The sequence below is a fragment of the Rhinoderma darwinii genome, chromosome 1, assembly GCF_050947455.1.
Source record: "Rhinoderma darwinii isolate aRhiDar2 chromosome 1, aRhiDar2.hap1, whole genome shotgun sequence".
Classification (NCBI taxonomy): domain Eukaryota; kingdom Metazoa; phylum Chordata; class Amphibia; order Anura; family Rhinodermatidae; genus Rhinoderma; species Rhinoderma darwinii.
Window position 1 is genome coordinate 479,298,126 of NC_134687.1, and position 19,312 is coordinate 479,317,437.

Sequence of the window (19,312 nt, forward strand, 5' to 3'; positions counted from 1 at the left end):
GTCTGGCACTGTGCTAATTGCTGTCAGAAATGGACATTAACTTTTAAATTTCATGTAGTCTGTCCTTGTTGCAAATTGAATAAAGACTTTTTTATTTTATTTTTACTCTTTAATAATGGTTGGAAAACAGGGCTTATTTCTGCCGGCAGGCAGCCTTTTTTGTATTCACAATAAGCAGCGCACTAAAATCTCCAGCACTAGTTGTATGAACCGAGGATTGGTATCTGTCTGACATATACACATGTTTATACCGCCTCTGACCATTGTCGCATGCATAATTACCTTCTAACCATTGTTCAGAGATGTCAGATGGTGAACAAGCATCAAGGAAGTCATGTTGTAAACAAGTCCATGTGAACTACAATACTGTTTTTCCTTGCGGAAACAATAATTGAATTCTATGTGCTTAATAATCTGGATGATAAAGGACTGTTTTACGTTACCTTTTCCTCTGTGACAGTGACCTTCATTCCTGAGAGTAGAAAAGACTTCACGGCCATTAATTCTGAAGATGTGTGTTCCTTCATATACTCATACTCTATACTTTCTTTCCAAAAGGATCCAGCAGATTTGTGTTGACCTGAGCAAGAATTTAATTAAAATATATATGGAAGGACATGTAAAGACAACAATTTATTTTATTTTTGCAATTTATTTATATAAGAAATATATATATATATATATATATATATATATATATATATACATATACACACACATATATATATATATATATATATACATATATATATACATATACATATACATATACATACACACACACATACATATATATAGATACATATATATATGGAATTATTTTTCCACTTCAGTGAAACTAGCTATAAATATAGTAGATGCAATATAACACCCACATTTCTATTTTTTACATTGTCAGAAACAAATAAGTTACCAGTGCAAAGTTTCAACGGATTAAGCTGCTCTACATTCCCTTCTGTGGTCCTCGGTTGCAGCTGGTTACACAAATATGGCTGAAAAAAAAAAGAATATACTCAACAGCGCTCTACCTTTCTTAGCTACATTTTCATCTGTGAGAAGTGTGTATTACAATTTTCTGTGCTCTTAGGCCTGATTCACACGAGCGCTGCACATCTCGGACGTGAAAAACTGCCGTTTTGCACGTCCGAGGTGCATCCGTGCTCAGCGCTGCGGGACGCGATGTCTCGCATCCCCCATAGATGAGAGTCTATGGAGGGATGCGTGATGCGTGAAAAGATAGGACATGTCCTATTATCGCACGGACCTTTCACACAGTCCGTTGAAACAACGGCTGTGTGAACAACCACATTGAATTACATAGGTCCGTGCGACGGCCGCTGTTTCAACGGCCGTCCCACGGACGTTTAACACGTTCGTGTTAATCAGGCCTTAGTGTCATGCATACATAATAAATGTCCTGTACGCTATTTTATGTGAAGATCTATGATACTTGTCCTTGAATGGTTACAGAACCATATGTGACTTTAAATACCTTTATAACTATTAGTACAAGGTATACTCCGTTCAGCTATAACATTAACTCCTTAAGCCACTATGACTTAACTGTACGTCAAGGATTGCCTTACAAAAGGCCACAATGATGTACAGTAACATTATGGTGATCGCGCAGGCACAGGAGCTGTGCTTGGGTCCTGGCACTCATGTGGATGTTACTTACACATGTACCACCTACCTAAACATTAGAAATTTTTTAATAAATGTTATTTTTGCATAAATATCAAATATATCAGATCACATCCCCCTCGTCCCCGTTGGAGGTCACAGTTTTGTCAGTTTAATATAACAAAGCATTAAAGAAGCAATCAAAACATTGCTTTGTGAGGTCCCCTAGTGGTACTAAAAAAAATTATTCATTTAAATTAAGCCTATTAAAAAATGGTTTGATTTTTAAAAGCATAAAAACTTATATGGTATTGCCGCAATCGTAACAACCCAAACAATAAAGTTGACACTTGGTGAATGGCGTACAAAAAAAACAACCCACAAGAAACCGCATAATTGGTTTTTTTTTTTCCAATCCCCCCCCCCCCCAAAAAAATAATAAGATAATAAATCCGTCCCATCTCCAAAAACGGTAGCGATAAAAACAAAAAACATCTTGCCCTGCAAAAAACAAGCACACATACAGCTATTTTAATGGAAAAATAAAAAAGTTATGGCTCTAGGAATGCACCGAAACTACTTCAGTTAGAAGGTCAGAGCGAAGTACCAAAGGCCTGCCACCTGCTTGGTACAAAGACTAAGCTATATTTTGCCAGCGACTAGGCCCAAATGGCCACCAGCTAACTTGTAAAAAGTTATGTCATGTTTACAAGTATCTTGCACTTTATAACATATGTTTTCTTGCACTATACGCCTAACATATCCAGGATTTACCTGTTTACCATACTTTATGCAACGGTTTAAGCCAAGGTACCTGGCCCACAAAGCCAAGCTGTTGGGTTTTTTCATGCAACTGTTTAAACCATTGTGCCTGACTGCAAAGCCATGAACATCTTTCTCCCAGAGTGACTTTCACTACCTATGGACACTTGGTGATGTTATATAGTGCCAGAGAGCCTCTGGGAATCCTTATGTTTATTGCCCTAATGTTATGGACTAACATGTTTGCCAATAAGTGTTTTTCTTATGGATATTATGCTAATAATGCCTGAAAGGTTCTATCCCTTGTCAAAAATATTTTAATTATCTTTATATGTGTGAACATATATTGCTTTAAATGGACAGTTGAGTTGTCACTAAAGCTCACAGATCTGCTGAAACAAGAGCCTACATGGGGGATGGCTATTCTATTTCAAGTCGTTTAGTTTATGGCTTTGCATTTCAGCTGTTACAAAGGCAACGTGAGAAAACGTGCTGACATTGTATTTCTTATGGCTAAAGATATATGTGGAGTTTTGGGATATTACCATATTTAGAATGCTCATGCTTTGCAAGTATGAAGTTACCACCTACTCTCATTTTCTTATAAATAAAGATGGATCCGCCCCCTGTGGGCAGAGACTGTTTGAACACTGACGCTGCGTGTCATGGTCTCTCTCCAGCCGGCCGGCCTCTCTCAGATCCACCATTGAGAGAGCATTCATTAATTTGGAGCTCATAGACAAATGCAGATAATGTCCAACGTTAATGGACAATGTAAATTCTGCAGCGGCACCCTACAGCAGTGCTCTCTGAGTAACCACCCGGTTCCATGCTCATGTGCTTCTTCTTGTGTTTCCTCTCCTTTTGTTGTGGTTTCAGGAACCATCCTCCAACTAAGAGGCGCCGAGGACGGCTTTCCTTAAGAGGGGGAGAATTGTAGTGTCCCAGTACACTCCCTACTTCCATAATAGGAGTAGTTGTCGTATGGTAGTAGGTTTGTCACAATGTAATAGTGCTGTGTGTGAGTATGCCTCTGTATATAATGTATTTCCTGTGCATACACTGTGTATATTATCATTTGCTGCCATCTATGGTTGACCCACTGTAAGTGCATGTGAGTGTAGGATTTCAATTACTGCTGAGTCAGAACCAGTTCTCCCTCCAGAAACTTCTAGTATTCTGTGGGTGGAGACTGTAACCCAGCCTACCTCTTACCAGAGGGCAGGAAAACCAGTGCAGGCGAGTTCTGGGGAGTCTGTCCATATGCCCTTTTAGGACATATGGGCATCATATGAGCCAGACATGTATGAAAGGGGTTGTCTCTGGCGAGACAATCCCTTTAATACCTTCTATGGCCTAGCTTATTAACTCATGCATATCTCTGATTAACTATCAACAGTACATTTGCCATTTTTGACTCCAATCTTTTCTTTCCTCCTTATGTTAAATCACTTACACGCTCCTGTCACCTTCACTTCAAAATAATCTCCAGAATTTTCTCACCGTGGAAACAGCCAAAACTCTCATTGTCGCTCTGATTCACTCTCGTCTTTATTACTGTAACTCATTACTAATCGGTCTTCCACTCACGAAACTCTCCCCTCTCCAATCTAAAATAAATATATAGCCTGACTTTGCTGATGCAACTCCGAAGAAAAGGATATCCTTTTTTTTAAATAAAAAATTGGGAGCTGCAGGAAAATACAGTATGCGGTTTCCTGCTAAATTACTTGTTATCCACAAGGAACAAACTATTCTCCACATGGCTAGACTCTCATTTAAATCAGAATAAAGCATAGTTACCGTGACGGACACATCCTTTTTCATGTAAAAATCAAACAAACATTAGTATACGTTCTACCTTTCAAATAGACTTTTACATAAAAAAGGATGTCCTTCACGGTTGCTATGTGCAACCACATGATTATCCAATAAACATTGCAATTTTTTTTTTGGGCAGGCCTTTTTCCTTCACAGAGGATCTGTCACTAGTTTAGGAACGCCCAATCTCCTAGCTAATCTAACCGGCGCTGTCACACTGATAATGCTAGTGAAAATTGTGTCCCCAAAAAGTTTATTATTTTAAAAGTTATGAGCGTATTTCGAAATATGCAAATGAGGCTATACTAGACAAGTGGGTGTCAACTGCAGCGTTTCTCGTGAAGTGGAGCTACATCACAGACTGAGGCTGTCCTTTTAGCATGAAGCTGCTTTACACAGTGCGAGACTAAAGCTGGAGGGAAGGGGGATCACTTCAAACAGCCATATCTCCGACTGTGGACCACCTAGAATAGCGGTTCTGATGGCATATTAAAGATGAGATTCTAGTGTTTCATATGATCTAGCTGTGAAACAACAAGAGATATCACCAGTTGAAAACAGTCGGGAATGGAAGCTGTATACTATATGATCACGCTGTGTTGCTGGACTTGGAAGAGGAGAACTGTATGCGGATTGGACCACGTCATACAGAAAACATTACACCGCCCAGAGTGAAAAGAGTTACCTCCCATTTTACAAGTTTAGCCAAATTAGCATATTTAGAAAAATGCACATAACTTTGCAAATAATAAAAAAAATACACTGTAGCATCACAGCACCTATTAGATTAGTTAAGAGATAGGGAACTAATAAACTAGTGACAGATCCTCTTTAAAATCACTGACCTGACTGTTAACATCACACAGTGTTTATAGCTGATAAAGAGCCTGGTTCGGGCTCGAAACGTGTAATCTTGTGTACTGCAATTACTTTTTATGCGATAAAGCTTTTATACATGAAGACAAAAGAGCCTTTGCGTTTTTCCCTGAGGAACAGTGCCACAGAGAGTCTCAGAGTAACTACTCATTTTTATACCTTTTACTTCCTATTGAATTACCGTCTTCCTTCAAGAGACCCGGGAACGACTTAAGGCTGACCGTTCCATGGATAGGATACATTGAGTATAACATGCGTTGAGTAGTTGTTGTAACACCCATGGCCACGGGCCGTCAGGATTATTCACCTACCGCAGCCATGGATCTCCTCAGGAGACGCCAGCGTTCACTTCCGCTTCAATCTGCGGTGTCCCGTAGGGTGCGCGCGCATGCTCGTGCCCGGCCTTAAACATGAATTTAATATGTAATTAGCCCATACCCACCCTGGACTATAAGAAGGGCCCTGCCCCTTCCCTCATTGCCTGAGCGTTGTTGTGTTAACCCGTGTTAGTCTTTGCAAATGGTCCCTTAGCGTTTTCAAGTTCCCAGTGTTCCCATACCTGTATCCCGTGCTACCTTGTTCCTGTGCCATAGAGAGTTAGTCGTGTTGTGCCATTTACTATTCCTTCTGTGTTACACCGCGCCTGGTGTCTGCCTGCTGCCAAGGTCCCATCCGAGCCTACCATCGCTACAGTCTGAATTACCACAGGTACCCTTATTCGAACTATAGACATTAACTTGGTACCCACAGATCGTGACAGTACGCTCATTTCCTGGACCCCACTGGTCAATCCAAGACCATGACAACGTCACAAGCCATGCGGGCAGATATGCTAGACCTCCGGTCACGACAAGACCAACGTAGGCGAGTATGCCAATCCGTTCCGCACCCTGGCTGCCGAACTAACCTGGATCAACGAGGCCTTGGTGGCTACATTCTGGCAGGGACTGTCCCCTGAAATTAAGGCCGAGCTTGCCGCCTGAGATCTGCCATCTACCTTGGATGACCTCATTCTTTTGGCTGCCCGGATTGACATGAGGATCCAAGAACAGTCCCAAGAGGTTCGTCGGGAGGGAGGACTCCCTAGGCCGGCTTCTACATTTCAGCAACCCCTGCTGCCCTCATCAAATGTTCCACCAGAGGAGTCTATGAAGATGGACCATCTCAAGTTGTCTATCCAGGAGAAACCGCGCAGACGCACTTCGGGACTCTGTTTGCATTGCAGCCTCGGAGGCCATCTTGTGCGTCTGTGCCCCCAAAAGCCCCAGAGCCTAGGGTTGGTTGGGGAGACAACTCTGGGTACAGAAGGACTTGCTTCCAAATTGTCCATCTCCGTGACCATAGTGTCCGGTGAAAAGACGCACCGGGTCTCTGCCTATCTGGACTCCGGATCCGCACTTAACTTCATTCAGAGAGACCTGGTGGATCTTCTCCAGTTGCCCCCCTGGAGAGGCCGTTGATCGTTGCCTCGGTGAATGGACTGCCTCTGCCCGACCCAATTATAGCTGTGACCAAACCGCTGAAGCTCCAAGTGGGATCCCTTCATTCAGAGCTAGCCTCGTTTCTTGTCCTGCCCAAGGCCATCAACCCTGTGCTGCTGGGCCTGCCTTGGCTTAGACTACATGCCCCAGTTCTGGACTGGAATTCCAAAGAGGTTCTCAAGTGGGATCCCAAGTGCCTCAAACGCTGCCTGGGACAGATTCATCCGGCCCAGCCTCCCCTGCCTCAGTCATTGGCAGGATTGCCTTCTCACTATTCACAGTTTGCGAATGTCTTCAGCAAGAAGGAGGCAGAGACGCTGCCCCCACACAGGGCGAATGACTGCCCTATTGAACTCATTCCGGATGCGTCCCGTCCCCGTGGAAGGGTATACCCTCCCTCCTTGCCAGAGACTCCGCCTATATTAACCCCTTAATGACCGAGCCTGAAAAGGTCTTAATGACAAGCTACATTTTTCAGTTTTTACATCTCTGCATTTCAGCAGCCATAACTTTTTATACTTTTTCATTGACGTGGCCGTATGAGGCCTTGTTTTATGTGGGAGAAATTGTATTATTTTTTTTCATAGTTTGGGGATAGAAAAAAATAATTTTTACGGCGTGAATATAAAAAAAAGCGATTCTCCGCATAGTTTTTCTTGTTTCTTTTTTATCCCGTTCATGTTTCATGCTAAATATTCCATTAGATTAATTCTTCAGGTTCTTACAGTCGTTTAGATACCTAATATATGTAGGTTTTTTGTTTTTATTTAGTGTAGGGGCAATAAAATATATTTTATGCAAAATAATGACACTTTCTTTTTACTTTTGTTTTTTATTTATTTTTTGTTTTTTAATCCCATTTAACCTAAAGCCGAATGACGGATATATCCGTCCTCTGCAGCTGCTAGTTCGCACAGGAGGATGGATATATCCGTCCTCTGATTGCATGGGTACTGCCAGTGTACCTCCGGCATGGCCTAATAGATTGCGTGTCAGTTTTACACTGACAGGCAATAATGCCTTGGTATACTAAGTATTTACCAAAGCATTATATATGCGATCAGCAGATCGTATAGTGAAGTCCCCTGGTGGGACTAAAAAAAAAGCTGTTAAATAAACTTTGTGAAAAAAAAATAATAATAATTTACAATCAAAATAAAATAAAATAAAACTTTTATTTAGTAAAAGTGGCAAAACAAATAACACATACATATATATGGTATCCCCGCGATCGTAACGACTTGAACAATAAAATGAACACATTAATTAAACCCCCGGATGAACGGTGTCCAAAAAAAATAATTCTCCCTTTTCTCCCATTTCCCCCATAAAAAATTAAATAAAAGTTAATCCATAAATCCTATGTACCCCAAAATAGTACTAATCAAAAATCAAGCCCACATACGGCCACATTGACGGAAAAATAAAAAAGACACGGCTCTTGGAATGCGGTGATGCAAAAACAAGTAAATTTTTTCTAAAAGGGTTTTTATTGTGCAAACGTAGGAAAACATATAAAACCTTTACATATTTGATATCCCCTTAATCCAGCCGACCCATAGAATAAAATTAAGATGTTATTTACGCTGCATAGTAAATGGCGTAAATTTATAACGTGAAAATCAATGCTGGTATAGCTGCTTATTTTCAATTCTCTCCTAAAATAAAGTTAATAAAAGTTAAATCGATTATATTATAAGCATCTAAAAATTGTACAATTACAAAATACAACTCGTCCCGCAAAAAACAAGCCCTTATACGGCTATGTCGACGGAATAAAAAAAAGTTGCGACTCTTGGAATGCGACTGTGAAAAAACAAAAAATAATCCTTGGTCATTAACACGCAAAATGGCCTGGCATAACTTTATTTATAACCTTATTTTTACTTGTAATGTATAAGCATACTCCTGTATGCTAATACATCATACTGTGTCACTATGACACAGGCTGCTATTAGGGCAGCACATAGTGTGCCCGAACAGCAGGCTTACTGAACAGACAGCCCTGGGGTCCTTTGTAGATCAGGCCAGGTGGTCGCTGTTCTTTGCCCGGTTCCAGTTTGAGCTCCACTACCGCCCGCCAACAAGAATGTGAGGGCCGATGCCTTGTCCACGTCGTTCGAGACAGAGGACACCATGGAGTCCCCCACAAAATATTATTGATCCGTCCTGTATTATCTCTGTCAACCCTCTGCAAGTTAGAGACATCCCTCTGGGGAGGACTTTTGTGTGCCTGGTAGACAGAGGGAGAATTCTTCGCTGGAGACACAGCTCCAAACTGGCAGGTCACGCGGGTGGCCGTAAAACCCAAGACCTCATTCCCCGTCATCATGGACTTTTTCCTCATCCTGCACGGTGTGCGTGGCTAACAAGGTTGCTCACTCCAAGCTGGCTGGCGTGCTACAGCCGCTGCCTGTGTCCAATGCTCCCTGGCAGCATATAGCAATTGACTTTGTCATGGACCTGCGGGGGGCAGTCCATGACCAAGTCAATTGCTATATGCTGGATGCAGTACAGTCTGGGTGGTGGTGGACCGATTCTCGAAAATGGTTCATTTTGTTCCGCTGACCGGCCTACCTTCTGCTTCTCAACTGGCCAACCTCTTCATCCAAACACATCTTCCGCCTGCATGGCTTACCTCTGCATATTGTGTCCGATCGGGTGGTTCAGCTCACCTTAAAGTTCTGCAGAGCCCTCTGTAAAATCCTCGATGTAAGTTGGACTTTTCCTCAGCCTACCATCCCCAATCCAATGGTCAAGTCGAGAGGATCAATCAGATCATGGAGAACTACCTACGACACTTCATCTCCAGGCAGCATGAGGACTGGGTGCAGCTTCTTCCTTGGGTAGAGTTCTCTTATAACAACCATACAAGAGAGTCCGCAAGAACCACACCATTCTTCATCATTTACTGCCAACACCCACGAATCCCTCTCCTGGTGTCCGTTATGTCCCAGGTGCCCGCAGCTGACTCTGCATTCAGGAACTTCCTGCAGATCTGGTAGCAAACCCGATCCTCTATTCTGCAGGCGGTCGACCGCATGAAACCAAAGGCAGACACAAGGAGAAGAGAGCATCCCCAGTTTCTTCCAGGTAATGAGGTCTGGCTGTGCTCCAGGAATATCCGGCCGAGGGTGCCGTCATACAAGTTTGCTCCCTGGTTCGTCGGACCAATCGAGATCCTACAGCAGATCTACCCTGTCTCCTACAAGCTTCGGCTGACCCCCACCTTCAGGTTCCCCAACTCCTTTCATGTTTCCCTCCTGAAGCCTGTGATCCTGAACCGCTACACCAAAACTCCTAGGCCTGCAGTTTCCCCCAGTGGTTTATCTGATTAATTTGAGGTCAAGGAGATCTTGGACACCAAAAAAGTGGGAGGAAGAACTTTTTATTTGGTTGATTGGAAGGGGTTTGGTCCAGAAGAGAGGTCCTGGGAGCCAGAGGAGAACCTCAATGCTCCTACCCTCATGAAGAGGTTTCACCCCCACTCTGATCACAATAATACGGGGCATAAGAGGGGGGATACTGTAACACCTATGGCCACGGGCCGTCGGGATTACTCACGTCCCAACGGCCGCAGCTATGGATCTGTGAGCGATGGCCCGCATCTCCTTCTCAGGAGATGCCAGCGCTCACTTCCGCTTCATTCTGCGGTGTCCCGTAGGGTGCGTGCGCAAACTCGTGCCTGGCCTTAAATGGCCAGCGCGCACATGAATGTAATATGTAATTGGCGCATACTCACCCTGGATTATAAGAAGGGCTTTGCCTCTTCCCTCATTGCCTGAACATTGTTGTTTTTACCCGTGTTAGTCTTTGCAAATGGTCGCTTAGTGTTATCCAGTTCCCAGTGTTCCCGTACTTGCTACCTGTATCCTGTATCCCGTGCTACCTTGTTCTTGTGTGTAATGTCCATGGATGCGGGCTGTCCGCTCCGTTCCCCTCCTGACAGCCGCAGCCACGAGTCGGCAAGCGCTGGCCCCAGCCTCCTCCTCAGGAGAGGCCAGCGCTCGCGTCCAGTCACCTCAGCCAGATCCCGTAGGGTGCTCGTGCCCACTCTTAAAGGGGCAGCGCGCGCACTGGACCTCTTGACGAACTTTGACCCGTGAGTACCCTGGACTATAAGAGGGGTCCAGCTCCCTGCTTCTATGCCTGAGCATTGTTGTTGTTCCCTAGTTTGTCTATGTGATGGCCTCCTAGTGTGTTACCTGTACCAGTTCCTGTTCCTGCTCCTAGCATTCCATACCTTCCTGGTCTAGCACTGTGCTGTGCCAAAGTCGTGTCGTGCTGTATCCACGTCTGACCTGCTTCACCTCGCCTGACGGCTGCCTAGTCCCAGCCGAGCCTGCCCTGCTGCTGCCCGAGCTGCCACAGGTACCTATACGAACTATAGACTTTCACCTGCTCCCTGTTGGCCATCTGCCTTACCGCCAAGGCGGTACGGCCCAGTGGGTCCACAGACCCTTCGTGACACTGTGCCATAGAGAGTTGGAGTCGTAGTGTGCCGTATACTACGCCTTTTGTGTTACACCGCGCCTGGTGTCTGCTTGCTGCCAAGTTCCCATCCGAGCCTACCATCGCTACGATCTGAATTACCACAGGTACCCTTATTCGAACTATAGACATTGACTTGGTATCCTGTTGGCCAGCTGCTATCCCGCTACGGCGGTACGGCCCAGTGGGTCCACATACCGACAGATCATGACCATTCTGTCTCACTGCACAACTAAAAAAAGTGAGAATAACTGCAAAACCCCCCCCCCCTCCCCCAAAACAACCCCACACATGAAGCGCTTCTCTCTTTTTATCTCCCTATCTAACAAAATATAATAGAATCATGAGCAGAGCTATCCAAATTTCTAGCAGAGCTAGTTTGGCTTGATGTGTGTCACTCCAAATAGAGAGAATATACATGTTTTTACAAGGCGTATATGGATGTAGCCATCTTGTATATGTTAATGTTGAGAATAGATTTGGTAGTTTGTAATAAACTGCTGCTACCTGCCAAAAAAAAAAAAATATGCTTCGGATCGAAGTCCTTGTCGGACCATGTACCAATAATGTTGAATATAAACACTAAAAATGGTTAGGGTATGTACACACACACAAAATCAAATACGTCTGAAAATACGGAGCTGTTTTCAAGTGAAAACCGCTCCTGATATTCAGACGTTTTTCAAGCCACTCGCGATTTTCGCAGTTTTTTTTACGCCCGTTTTTGGAGCTGTTTTTCTATAGAGTCCATGAAAAACTGCTCCAAAAACGTCCCAAGAAGTGACATGCACTTCTTTTTCACGGGCATCTTTTTACGTGCCGTTTTTGGAAAACGAGGCGTAAATAAACGCCCTGTCGGAACAGAACGCTGTATTTCCCATTGAAATCAATGGGCAGATGTTTGGAGGCATTCTGCTTCCATTTTTTCAGGCTCCGAAAACGCTCCGAAATACGCCTGAAAAGACCCAGTGTGAACATACCCTAAGAGTCATTGTGTTAGTTTTATAAAATGAAACTCCAATTACATTGCTTTATTGGGAAATAGGCTGAATGTTGGGCAAGGAGCTACTTTATTTAAAGGGAATGTGTTGCCAGCAAAACATGCTTCTTTTTTTTTTTAGTTAAACAATTAGTGTGTAGGTGATTAAACATTGTTCTAATTTTTTATTTTTTTTCACGAGTCAGGAAATATTATAAATTGGATTCAATTGGATTCTAATTTATAATATTTCCCATTGCTGGTCACTAGATGGAGCCATTCCCAAAATTGCAGCATTGCATGTGGTAAAGCAACCACATTGCTTTATGCTGCAAAATTGGGTAAAAAGCCCTCGCTCTAGTGAGCTCTCAGCATCCCCCCCCCTCCTTTATCCTGGCTAGTGCCGGGAGAAACGAGGGGTTTGAACGGTCTAACCTCCTACACTGTGTGTCGCCATTTTTTGAGCTAACACACAGTGTAGAAGGTTTACATACACTAGTAAAACACACTGAAACACAAACATACATAGAAATCCCTTACCTGCTCCAGTCGCCGCCGCTCCCTCCGGTCCATCCGCTCCGTCTGCTGCCGCTGCTCCATGTGCACAAGTCCGGAAGTCGCGACCGGAAGTAGTAATCTTACTGTCCGGCCGCGACTTCCGGTCTACAGGAAAATGGCGCCGGACGGCGCACATTTCAAATTGAACTGTGTGGGAGCGGCGCATGCGCCGTTCCCACACAGCGGCGTACATGTTAGTGGATGGAACGGGCCCTGTTCGCAGTCCCTATGGGACTGCGGTGTTGCTATCAGTGTGTGAAGAGTGGGAGAAGAGGGTTGCATTGACAATCCAACACAATGGGCAGCACTTTGAACACATTTTATAAGTGGACAGAAACTTGTAAATAACTCATGAAAGAATAAAGTAACGTTAAAACCAAGCACACCATTGTTTTTCTTGTGAAATTCTCGATAAGTTTGATGTGTCACATGACCCTATTCCCATTGAAAAAACTAAAGTTGGATACAAAATGGCCGACTTCAAAATGGCCGCCATGGTCAACACCCAGCTTGATAAGTTTCCCCCCTCCCATATACTAATGTGCCACAAACAGGAAGTTAATATCACCAACCATTCCCATTTTATTTAGGTGTATCCATATAAATGGCCCACCCTGTATTTAATAGCCAATCAGACCCACAGAACTCTCACAGTATGGTACCCCTGTCCAGGAAGGGTGGAGTTCACTCATCCCATTTATGCAGCGTTTGTGTTTTTTTGTATGACCGGAAAGTAAACATAACCAAGAAAGAAGGGAATGGAGCCAGGAGAAGAGATGCAGGTGCCTGCGGACCCTACTAAAGATACGAGGTAAGGTAGCCAGCAGGCCATGCATTAATAACTGCACATGTGGGAGGAGGGAAATAGGGAACATCTGTTACAAATAAGAACAGGAATTGGTCACGAAGAAGGGGATCACAGGGGCCAATTGCATTGTCAATCAGACACATGTTATACTGAGTTTTATATACCAAGTGTGAGGGGATGCATTGTTAAACCCCGTTTCTGAGCATCAAGAAAGCTTGTCCCACCTGTTTCCCTCCTGTCCCATTTCCTGCACGAAAGTAAATAAAACTGTTTTTGGGGGAGGTTGTGGGTAAAAAGCATTTAAATACATTGGGGCATATTTACCAAGAATAATGGGGACCATTTATTTCCAGTCATTGAAGTGTAGATTTTTTTTAAATGGAAAACATTGTTATGGACCCTATATTGTATATGTCAGAGATATTTTAATATCTTTATAAAATGTGTACCTAAAACTGCTCAACATGACGGACAATTGTAACTCTGAAACAGCCTACAAAGGCGGATGAGTATTCTATTCTAAGACTTCTGCTATATGACCTAATGACCTTGTAATCAGCTGATACAAAGGCTGACATGACAAAACCTAATGACACTTGCAATCCATTTTACTAAATATATATACTAAGATAAGCTTGTATTCTGTATTTTACCATATGTGTATGTATATGTGCAAGTATGAGGGTAACACCTTCTCGCTCTTCATTATAAATAAAGATGCATCTGCCCCCCATGGCAGAGATCATTTGAACACTGACGCTGCGTGTCATGGTCTCTCCGGCCGGCCTCTCTCAGATCCACCATTGAGAGAGCATTCACTAATTTGGAACTCGTAGACAAATGCAGATAATGTCCAACGTTAACGGACAATGTAAATTCTGCAGCGCCATTACTTGGGGGCTCATCCGGGATTCTCAACACAGATTGAAGGCGACAATCGAAGGTGTATGACGGCTAAGATAACGGAGAACTGCACACAAAACCGGTGAGTAAGAACGGTTATTCTTAGGCCCCATGCACACGACCGTGCCCGCAATCACGTCCCGCGATTGCGGGCACGGCCGGCCGCTGACTGACAGCCGCATTTTCGGGCCGTGCTCCCATACAAAGTATGGGAGCACGGCCCGCAAAATGCGAAAGAACGGACATGTTCCATGATTCCCGGAACATTTCCACGGCACTGACACCCTTCCGTAGTGCTACGGAAAGGTGTCAGTGTTCAATGAAAGTGAATGGCTCAGTTTTTGCGGACCACAATTGCGGTCCGCAAAAACGGAGGTTTTTTACGGTCGTCTGCATGGGGCCTTACTGTGCACTTCTTTCTTGTTTTAGCTGACGTCCAGGTATTGTCTCTTTTGACTATTGGGGAACCATGAACACCATTTGTCTATGAGCTGTTGTATGTATAAATTATAGGAAGAGGTGTGAGAGTGGACACGAATCTGAGTGTATCTGTGAAAGGCTGAGATAAGGGAGCGTTTTTTTTTCTGATCCCAAGACATACAGAAACAACCAAATACCGAGATAACACTAAACGGCCTGTCCGAAGTGTTCCCTCCGGCCCCTGGGTTTAGTGTGTATTAAGATCAGGTTGCAAATTGATCCTTGCAGAAGTGACGGGTAACCACCCCCGCCGAAGTGATTGTTAGGACTTTCGCGTATCCAGACTGTGACCCATAGGAGACGCACCTGGCCGGAAGTAAGAGTATGTATGTGGGCTAATCCTCGGACGCCCAATCTGAATGAGTTGCTGATTATTAAGTAACATCTCTGTAACTAGAAAGTTTATAGAATATCCACGGGCCCCTGAGACAGTTATAAATCACACCCATCCCTTTTAAATACAACATAAAGTAGGTTAACATACACTGCACTGTTGTGATTTGGCTGCTGTTTAGAAGACAGGATCAGAGACGTGGTTGCCCAATGACAGACTAAAATATTTAGCAGAGTGCGTAGGGAGAAAGTCCCCAATGACAGACTAGAAATAGGCCCAGGACTTAGGAGAGTGCATAGAGAACCCCTACTGACAGACTAGACACAGGAGTTAGCAGAGTGCATAGGGACTTCTCATTGACAGACTAAAAATTAGTAAGCCGAGAGTCTAGCAGAGTGCATGGGGACTTCTGACTCAAAGCGTGCCAATGTTGTAGGGCATGACACCCAAGGGACAGGATGGGGACAAACAGCAGCAGATATTGTTGAAAACCGATGCGGGGAAGGGCAGTAAAGAACCTGGAGAAAATAAAAAAAATAAAAAAAAGCGGGAATGCCCAAGCAGGGAGTTTTCAGTTATACCAGATGGGATGGTTTCTTAAGAGATGATGGGCAAAGATTAATATACAGAGTTGCAGAGAACAGATAGAAGTGATTGAATGTACCAGAAATAAAAATAAAAAAACACACAAGGAAACACAGTTGTCAGTAAGAATTAACCAGCATCTAATTCTATAGATAGTGACATTCCGGTAGAAAAGAATGTGCCAACGTATAATTATTCTATGTACAGCTTTATAAACCAAAGGTTTACAGAAACAAGAGGTTTCCAGGGGTGACATGCGATCAGTTATTAGCCATACATTGAGTGAAAGGCGTCATCTGAAAGGAATCAATTAACTCTTCACTTCCTAAAAAGGAAACATTGGGTGAAATGTTCAGGGATTATTGATAGAGAGATAGTTAGACGTGGATTAGGAATTGGCTAGAAATAGAGTTAAAGCCAATAGGATCATTTTAAGTGTAATGACCACAGATTGTAGAAGACGTGAGATTGATAAAGTGAAGATTCTTATGGATTTCTATCCAGATCTGGTTGTTGGAATATACTGTATATCATCTGTCCTAAATTGTCACTAATGAAATTTCCTCTCGTTATAGGAGTTTTCCAAGACATTTTAAACATTACTGTAAATCTTTTTTCCTTTTTTGGTTTATTTAACAGTCATTTTAATAATTGCATGGAATGTCTAACAAGATATATTGTTAATCTATAGTAACTGTGTTAGACTAATATAACTAATGATAAGAGAATAACGTGTGTTACTTACAAGAGCAGGATATCTCCGATATTCATTATGGGGAAAAAAAAATAAAAATAAAACATGTGAAGAGGTTTTGTCATTGATTGACAGGAGCACATGGTGAAATTTTGACCTTGTAGCTCATAAGTTTTAGCTAGTAAGGGGTTAATGCTACATTCTCTGTTATCTATAGTATAGCTGTGTCTGCAGAAAGTGCACATATAGTGCAAAATAAGAACTGTAACTTAAAGATTAAGAGGAAAAAAAAAAAAAAAAGCCTAATAAGAACACAGGATTGAGTACTATATGTTTTATGTTTATATGTTATATGTTACGTTATATGTGTTTTATGTGTCGACCCCAATGAAAAACTTCATTCATATTTACATTTAATATGCTGCGCATTACTAAATGAAGATTATAGTTCATTGGATGAAGAATCCAAGAATAGGAGTTTATACGCAGTCATTCTAGTTATATACTTGTTTTACATAAGGTCACACATAAAAGGTATATAATGTGTGAGATTGGATTCTCAGTATTGAGTGTGTCTGGGAACAGCTGGTATTGTGAGTGACTGGTGTGTGCGCTGAACTATTTTTAAAGGGAAATGGTTTCTTTGAAATCACCACATGAGAAGTGATTCAACAAGAAAGATTTTTATATGTCATTGTTACATTTTAGTTTATTATTATTTGATATTAAAAAGTTTCTATTGGCATATGATGACGCATATAGTCCATGTTTCATCATTTGTGTTAATAGATTGGCTTATTTAATAATTGACATATACTAATTAAGGAAACAAGAAACAAATATTTTGCTATTTTGCAAAGCTCTATTATTTAATTATAAGAGTATCCTTTCTGTTTGATGATATATACATTATATATACACACACACACACACACACGCACACATACACACACACACACACACACACACACACACACACACACACACACACACACACACACAGAGAAACATATTGAGAATATTTTTGATGAAATGAAAACTGCAAATAAGATTACAGCATTCACAAGAGCTGTTGTCACGTTTCTGGTGTTAGATTCCTGTCCAGTCAATCTTATAGTTTCTGACATCCTTGCAGCAATGTAGGTTGTCATTCGATATAAGTCTGATGGACAGATTGAAGTTACTGATAATGTGCTAAATTCTATGTGTGCTGCACTCTATGGGGATTTCAGTAGGAGGAAGACCTCACATCTCAGGAAATATTGAGGGCGGTCCTGTCCTCCTTCTGGGCACAGTGTAAACAGATGTAGGACGCATGTCTGTGGCCCCTGTGACTGTTAAAAAAAAAAATTGCAAACATCCCCAAACCTCCCCAAAAGTTGAAGCAGTGCCCTCTGAGCCTCCCGCAGTTGAAAAGTATTGATAACCAGATAAGACAAGTATTTGGAGGCAGGGGTACTGAAGAAATGTGTATGCTCTTATAAGAAGCCCCTCTCCCTCAGAATGACAAACAACTTTGTACCTTCCGTCTTGTATCTGTGTAGTAGCAGCAGCTGCTCTTCTCAAAGACAAGACAACAGACATAGTGCTAAGATTAGCCTCTAGTTCTCAGGGTGCCCCATGCTGTTAGTGAGATTCTTCATCAATCACACACTAAGCACATGTCTACTAAGTATAAGACCAGTCTCATCACCCCATCTAACCGAACCATACATTGATGTACAGTGTTACAGTGTTGAGCCCTGCTACATTGCTTCCGCAGGGTTCAACAGAGGAGGAAGAGAAGGATATATGGTCAATGGGAGACTTGAGGGAATGGGATAAGTCGCAGGAAATAGTAGACAGTGATTTGATTCCCCAGTACACAGGTCATCAACATAATTGTCCTGAATTAATGAAAATAGAGATGAAAACATTAGAAAATGTAACAGAGGATCCAATATCTAATCCAGATTTTGAGTTTTTCTTTTGTAGATGGTTCCAGGTACCACCATGAAGGATGCTACAAGACTGGGTATACTGTCACTACCGAAACAGAGGTAATAAAGTAACAACCACTCCCATCCTCCGTGTCCGCACAGGAGGTGGAGGTGAAGGCACTCGCTGAGGTGTGTAGACTGGCTGAAGGTAAAACCGCAAATCTATATATACTGACTCTAGATATGCTTTTGGTATTGCACATGATTATGGCCTAATCTGGAGGAGCAGAGATTTTGCTGGATCCACGGGTAAACCCATAATGTTGAGAGAGTGAGAGAACTGTTTGGGGCTCTGACATTGCCAAAGCAGGCAGGTATATGCGAAGTGCAAGCTCTTACCAAAGTGCAAGCTACCCCCGAAGCGAGTGGAAATAGACTAGTAGACGAGGCTGCGAAAGCTGCAGCTCTCATGTCCCTCATAGAGGAGGACGTAGTATTCTTGACCAGCGAAGCATCTGGTCCCATAGATATGATAATATTAAGTAGACTACAAAATAAAACCAAAAAGGAAAAAGGACAGTGGCAGACAAAAGGTGCCAGTGACAGGGAGGATGGACTATGGAAGGTGGGTAACAGGATGTGCCTACCCAGAGTCCTCTTCCCCATGGTAACCCAACTAATGCACGGACCAACGCATGTGTCAAGAGAGGGAATGAGTGCAATGGTGGGTACCCCCGGGGTTCAGCAAGTGCTGCTGCCAGATTTGTCCAGAGGTGCATGATATGTGTCTGCCATAACATAGGCAAAACTGTGCGGGTTGCAAAAAGGCATATGGTAAAGGCGGACTACCCATATAAGCGATTGCAGATTAACTCAGTTACCAAAGGTGGGACAGTATGAACATGTACCGGTCTGTGTAGATCTGAGGCATGGCCAGTAACGTGGGCCACAGCAAAAGTAAAAGATTGCTCTCAGAAGTGGTATGTAGATATGGGGTC

General features: G+C 42.8%; 1 protein-coding gene across 1 annotated transcript in view; it reads right to left on the reverse strand.

Annotated features, from left to right (window-relative positions):
* The window catches only part of LRRC43 (leucine rich repeat containing 43), a 74,922-nt gene that overhangs the window by 16,064 nt on the left and 39,546 nt on the right, over window positions 1-19,312 (reverse strand). The window contains exons 7-8 of the mRNA XM_075854706.1: window positions 914-992; window positions 444-580 (exon numbers count right to left, since the gene is read on the reverse strand). Of these exons, the coding sequence (XP_075710821.1) occupies window positions 444-580; window positions 914-992 (216 nt within the window). The remainder of the gene's footprint in view (window positions 1-443; window positions 581-913; window positions 993-19,312) is intronic.